The 6,467-nt window shown below is 35.8% G+C and overlaps 3 protein-coding genes across 17 annotated transcripts in view; 2 read left to right on the forward strand and 1 right to left on the reverse strand.

The window, feature by feature from the left end:
* The window catches only part of gfm1 (G elongation factor, mitochondrial 1), a 27,664-nt gene extending 26,214 nt beyond the window's left edge, over positions 1–1,450 (forward strand). The window contains exon 18 of one of the 2 annotated variants that reach the window (XR_015508683.1): positions 14–530. Coding sequence is in view for 1 of the 2 variants with exons in the window: in NM_001079994.1 (NP_001073463.1) it covers positions 1,135–1,266 (132 nt within the window). In the remaining variant the exon portion in view is untranslated. Of the gene's footprint in view, positions 1–13; positions 531–1,134 lie in introns of those variants that run through there. The other variant, NM_001079994.1, reaches the window with a different exon arrangement.
* lxn (latexin) overlaps positions 1–6,034 on the reverse strand; it is a 17,912-nt gene extending 11,878 nt beyond the window's left edge. For 2 of the 14 annotated variants that reach the window (XM_087282853.1, XM_087282849.1), the window contains exons 1-2: positions 5,764–6,034; positions 3,918–4,106 (exon numbers count right to left, since the gene is read on the reverse strand). In XM_087282853.1, coding sequence (XP_087138979.1) covers positions 3,918–4,019 — 102 coding nt within the window. In that variant the 5' untranslated portion in view covers positions 4,020–4,106; positions 5,764–6,034. 14 annotated transcript variants of the gene reach the window in all.
* A 60-nt stretch (positions 6,035–6,094) lies between these two features.
* Positions 6,095–6,467, forward strand: part of mfsd1 (major facilitator superfamily domain containing 1) — a 21,346-nt gene continuing 20,973 nt past the window's right edge. Inside the window, 1 exon segment of the mRNA NM_001037426.3 lies at positions 6,095–6,261. Coding sequence (NP_001032503.3) covers positions 6,105–6,261 — 157 coding nt within the window. The 5' untranslated portion in view covers positions 6,095–6,104.

Consider the following 6,467-nt stretch of genomic DNA (forward strand, 5'->3'; position numbering starts at 1 on the left):
TAATTCCATCAAGTCTGTTACATCAACTTTTATCGTCAACTTTTATTGTCAACTCTGCTACTGTCAACTTTTATTGTCAGCTGTTACCGTTAACTCTGATACCAATAACTCTATTACCCACAACTGTCAACTTTGTTCCGTCATCTGAAACCATCAACTGTTATTGTCAAATTTGATTGTCAGCTGTTACCGTTAACTCTGTTCTGTCAACTCTTATGCTGTTAACTTTGTTACCGTCAACTTTGTTATTGTCAACTCTGTTATTGTCAACTCTATTTCCATCAACTTTTATTGTCAACTGTTACCATTTATTCTGTCAGTCAACTCTGTTACCGTTAATTCTGTCAACTGTGTTATTGTCAACTCTGTTACCGTTAACTTTTACGATCAACTTTTGTCACCTCTGTTACTGTCAACTCTTTATCGTCATCTTTTGTCAGCTGTTACCGTTAACTGTTACTGTCAACTATCATTGTCAACTTCTATTGTCAACTATTATTGTCAACTATTTTTGTCATAGTTATATTGTCATTTTGTCAACTTTTATTGTCAACTCTGTTACCGTCAACTTTTATTGTCAAATTTTATTGTCAACTCTGTTATCGTCAACTATTATGGTCAAATTTTATTGTCTACTATTATTGTCTACTTTGTTATCGTCAACTATTATTGTCAATTCCGTTACGGTCAACTATTATTGTCAATTCCGTTACTGTCAACTATTATTGTCTGCTATTATTGTCAACTCTGTTACCGTTAACTTTTATTGTCAACTATTATTGTCAACTCCGTTACATTAACTTTTATTGTCAACTATTATTGTCAACTCTGTTACCGTCAACTATTATTGTCAACTCCGTTACCGTCAACTTTTCTTGTCAACTATTATTGTCAACTGTTATTGTCAACTCTGTTACCGTCAACTATTATTGTCAACTATTATTGTCAACTCCGTTACCGCTAACTTTTATTGTCAACTATTATTGTCAACTCTGTTACCGTCAACTATTATTGTCAACTATTATTGTCAACTCCGTTACCGTTAACTTTTATTGTCAACTATTATTGTCAACTCTGTTATGATTTAAAAATCCTTGTGTGCTCACTAATGTGTGTCTGTGTATGTGTGTTCAGGGTAAAGGCGAGTACACGATGGAGTACAGCAGATATCAGCCCTGTGCGGCGTCTGTGCAGGAAGATCTGGTCAACAAACACTTGGAGGCCACAGGACAGCTGCCGGCCAAGAAGAGCAAGTGGAAAAACTGAAGAGAAACGCACTCTGAGTTCAGATCAAGCAGATCCGTCGAGGACTGTGAACGTTATTAACAAGCTAAGAGACGTCCAAACTGAGGTCACGCTGATTGTTCAGGTTTGCTGGAGCACTGTAAATGTCTTTGTACAGCCAATGTTTACAAATGTGGTAATAATTATAAAAAGAGGATCTGTTTTACCTTGGTGTCCCAAGAAGTGCATTTTAAAAGTGAAGGGGGGGGGAAACATACCATTGAGCAAGACATAAAACTACCTGACCACAGGAGGTGAAAACTCCACTATAGTTTAATTCATCTATCTGTTATAAAGCAATGTTTTAATTTAGTTTTAAAATATTATTTATAATTCAAGTCACATGAGTTATGGATTTAAAATGTCGCACACTGTGCAACAAATGTGGAAGCTTAACATGAATAAATAATTGTAATATTATAAACATGTATAGCAGTATTATATGTTTTTTTTTTCAGTTCAGTGTCTTTTTGATTGATATAGTTAGCAGGGGAAATGCAAAATAATTTGTGTTTACCATTGTTACTATTGTCGTTAAGCAAAATTAACCGAAATGAGCATCCCTAGTAGCCATTTAACTTACTTTTTCTATGTAAGAGAACTTGATTGAAAAAGAATTTTCAACATGCTTGAACTATCTATACAATGGAGTTTAGTTCTGTTTGGTTTTTCAACAGTATTTTGTTACAAAGAAAGCAGAAGTGTTATAGCTTTGGCTATTTATTTATTTTATATATGGCTATTTATATTGGTAATAATTTGCATAGTTAATATTGTTCTTTGATGTTCAGTTTATAAAGATTTTTCAAATGTTATTTAATGAAAAAATAGTTTTAAAAATCTTTTTTTCCCACCCCCCACAAAAAAATCGTAATCCGAACCGAATCGTGGGCCAAAAATCGTGACCGTGGGTTTGGTGGATCGTTACAGCCCTAATATATATATATATATATATATATATATATATATATATATATATATATATATATATATATATATAAAGCAATAACACATGAGTAGCAGTGCGATATGGCTGATAAATCGGCACTGGTGGGAGGTGTGCATTGGCACGAGTTGCCTTGCATTGCCTTAGTGCCCCCACCAGTGCCGACATACGCCATATTGCACTGCTTCGAGTGTGACATTGCGTTTTTTTTACAAATGTTTGATGGCATAATTGTGTATATAAAAACAAAATCAAACATGGAGAGTCTCAAAAACCCTTTTGTATGAGGAACTACTTTCTTCCGCGTTGGATTTAAATCATAAGCTGACAGTTAAACAGCTGAGCAAGCATCTTTTAAACTTAAGATAGTGTCTGCTTTTTGCTGGCTGTATGTGGGCGGGTGCTGATATTACTTAAATATATCACAGCTATCAGCCAATCAGATTCGAGAACCAGACAGAACTGTTGTATATGTATGTATATGTGTATATATATGTATATATATATAATGACAGACCATTTTGAGGGATGTAAACAACAACAATGGTCTCAACGTATTTCCTGTTTCACATTTTTAATTTCTATAGCTTCTGAGAATCCAAAAAGCGCCACATATTGATAAATAATGTTTTGTTAGCTGTTTTAACATGAAGTTAGGAATGAGTTAGTTTGATAACGAGCAGGAAATGTTCATGGGCCAATGACATGACCACATTAAAATGGTCTATATACATGCATACACTAAATTGCACTTTACTAGTATACTATATTCAAAAACACTATAAATTACTATAGTATTTATTAAAATGTGAGATCCACTGAGAACACCCTAGCAACAATCTAAAAGAGCATGGCAACCATTTAACAACACTTCAACACCGCATAGGTTAACATACTGTAGTCATCTATAGTGAATGCTGTAGTGTTTTCATACAGTACTATAGTAAAGTATCTGTTGTGGTGATTCTAGCTATGGTAACACAACAACTGGAGTAATATAAACAAATGACCCAATACTGTCATTTTCTACAACTACAGGCTATATTATACTACAATATACCACAGGTTACTGTAGTAAAAACTGGAGTATACTACAGAAATGATACTACAGTGTTTTGTAGTATTCCTTAACAGTGCTACTATAATATATACAGTATAATACACTTTACTATAGTATGATTTTAAATCACTATACATTACTATGGTATTTTTTAAATGTAAGATCCACTGGGAACACCATAGCAACAATCCAAAAGAGCATGGCAACCGTTTAACAACACATCAACACCCCATAAGAGCAAATACTATAGTAAAAATTACTGTTTTTAGTACAATACTATAGTAAAGTACCTGAATTAATCTGTTGTGGTGATTCTAGTTGCTATTGTAGCGCAACAACTATAATAATATCAACAAATGACCCAATACTGTATTTTCTACTACTATTAAACTACAACACGATACAAATTAGAGTATACTACTGTATTTATTACAGTTTAAAGTATGATTCATAACACTAAATTACTGCTGTATTTTTTTAAATGTGAACACCCTAGCAACAACCTAAAGGAGCATGGCAACAACATGACATCCACCCTATGAGCACACATGAAGGAGCTTATAAGCGGAGTTTTGAACAGGCGAGCTCTGATGTCTCCTCGGTGTGTTGTATTGTGGTGTGTTGTACCTGGTTGTGTGTGTGCGCGGGGTCTGCTGGGACACAGGGCAGAGCCGCTGTGAGCTGAAGTAAAGTGAAGACGAGCGCAGAAGTCCAGCAGACGGTCTTCATGATCCGCAGCCCAGCTCCGCTCGGAGGAATGTGCTGTTGTTGATGAAGCTCTTGCGAAACACCGTGACGCTTTCCAGATGAGCAGAGCTGAACAAACAACTGGAGCTCACTGAAGACCCACAGCTTCACATACACACCTCAGAGTACTGCGGAAAGCTCATATCCATACATGGACGTCTATTACCCTGCTGAAAAATCCAGCTTAAACCAGCCTAGGACGGTTGACTGGTTTTAGCTGGTCGACCAGGCTGTTTCAGAGGGGTTTTGGCCACTTCTAGGCTGGTTTCCAGCCTGGTTTTAGCTGAACAGGCTGGGAGATGACCAGCCTTAGCCAGGCTGGAAGCTTAGCCAAAACCAGCTATGTCCAGCTTAATGGTCAAGCTGGTTTTAGATGGTCACTTTCCAGCCTCTTTAACCAAAACCAATGGCCAAAACCCCTCTAAAACCAGCCTGGTCAACCAGCTAAAACCAGCCTAGGCTGGTTTAAGCTAGATTTTTTAGCAGGGTAGCGCTGCACAATATGTGGTTTCAGCATCGATATCGTAATGTGCACATTCGAAATACTACTCAGAGTCTGAGTTATAGTTGACAATGAGCTACAGACTTGTATTTTAATCACAGTATTTAAGTAAAATGTATACGATTTATGCAAAATATAATGTTTGCAACATGTAAAAGGTGGGTAAACAATAATTGTATTTATAAATTACTAATATAAAGTAATTATAAGTGATTAAAGTAATTAAGTATTATAAGTAATTAATTAGTAAATAATTACCTATACTAACATTCAATTACAGACCTATTGATTCCTATACAATATAAAATGTGTAACACACCTAAGGATCTCTAATGTGAGTGATATTATTCATGGTCATGGACAGTAAAGAAGATGCCTTCCTAATCAACAACATCCTTGCTTGAAAAATTTTACATACATAAATCAAAATATTTAAAGGGGAAACCTTTTTTTGTGCCTTTTTTAATGAGATTCTTTCATATATAAAATCCCGTAAGATAATGAATACAAAAAGTGCAACTAGTCTTCTATCTTTGATAGGAAAAATAGGAAAATATAAATTACAGGAAAACCGCTTGTTCCTTATATAGGCTATATATATATATATATATAATTTTTATTTTATTTTTTGTAAGAGTTTTCTATATTATTTTACTTAAGTATTTTGTTTATTTAAGTTATTTGTTCTTTATTTGCACCTGTTTCCTTTTCTTGTAATGTAAAGGTGTACTGATAATACAGTTAATAAAGTTGTTGTACATAATATGTTCAATAAAACAGAAAAAAAGATATAAAATGTGTAAACAGTAGAGCTATGCTATCACAAACTAAACTTCAGGGTGTGCAGCTTAACAGCCGCGGATTTTCTCAACAGCGACCTAACGTTAGCGACTTTCTTGCTGTGCGGCGACAGCACTACCTACTGCGCCGTGGATTTAACACTTTATATTTCTTACCTGATTATTGCAGAACGAATCAATCAATCGATAAAATACACCATCGGCTTTGTTTCTCACACAACGAAATAAATTCAATTTACCTTATCAGTAACGCTCCACTCACTCCTCTGGAATCATTCTAGTGAATCGGTTCATCTAAAACGACTCCCTCTCGTGTTTTTTTTTTGGAATGTGTGATTCGTTCTAGTTTTCGGACAGTTCTTGTCAAATGAACAGGTGAAAAAGAGAGTGATGTTAATTAGTGTTAACACAGGCTCACAGTTACCTGATTACACTACTGCAGAACGAGCGAATCGATCAATCGGCTCTTTTTCAAACATATTATTTGATCAGTAAATGCTCCAAGTGAATCGGTTCGTCTAAAACGACTCCCTCCAATGTTTTCTTTTGGAATGTGAGATCCGTTCTAGTGAATGAGTTTGTGAGGGCGGGTCTTCTAAATGAGCATGTACAAGTGGAAGTGTAGTTCATCAGCATGTAAACATTAACAGACACACACCGATGTAAATGAAGCTGGGAGTTGAGGATCGCTGACTGAGCTCGTAAACACCGCAGTTTCCTCATTGTCATGTGATCGGGCATCACATCACATGACCGCAGTTCGCCATGGCTGACAGAGAGGAGCACCAGGGTCTGCTGGATGGAGATAAAGATGAAGATGAGGGTGATAAAGCGCCGTCCGCACACCTCAACCCTATCTGTGACCCCAACCACCTGCTGCACCGCATCCTGGTGCTCATCTTCATGTGCTTCCTGGGCTTCGGTAAGAAGAACCGACTCAAATGAATCTACACTTAGCATCACTACATTCATACAATTAAAAGTGACGCTTGCTGTTTGTTCAAAGCACTTATTAAAAAACAAACAAACAACTAAATTCTTGAGGTTTTTTCGTGACAATTTAATTGTTTTATGTTCAAACCACCTGTTAAAACTAACAAGATAACTTAATTCCTTCATGTTATCCTG

This window comes from Danio rerio, chromosome 15 (assembly GCF_052040795.2).
Source record: "Danio rerio strain M-AB ecotype USA chromosome 15, GRCz13ab, whole genome shotgun sequence".
Taxonomy (NCBI): Eukaryota; Metazoa; Chordata; class Actinopteri; order Cypriniformes; family Danionidae; genus Danio; species Danio rerio.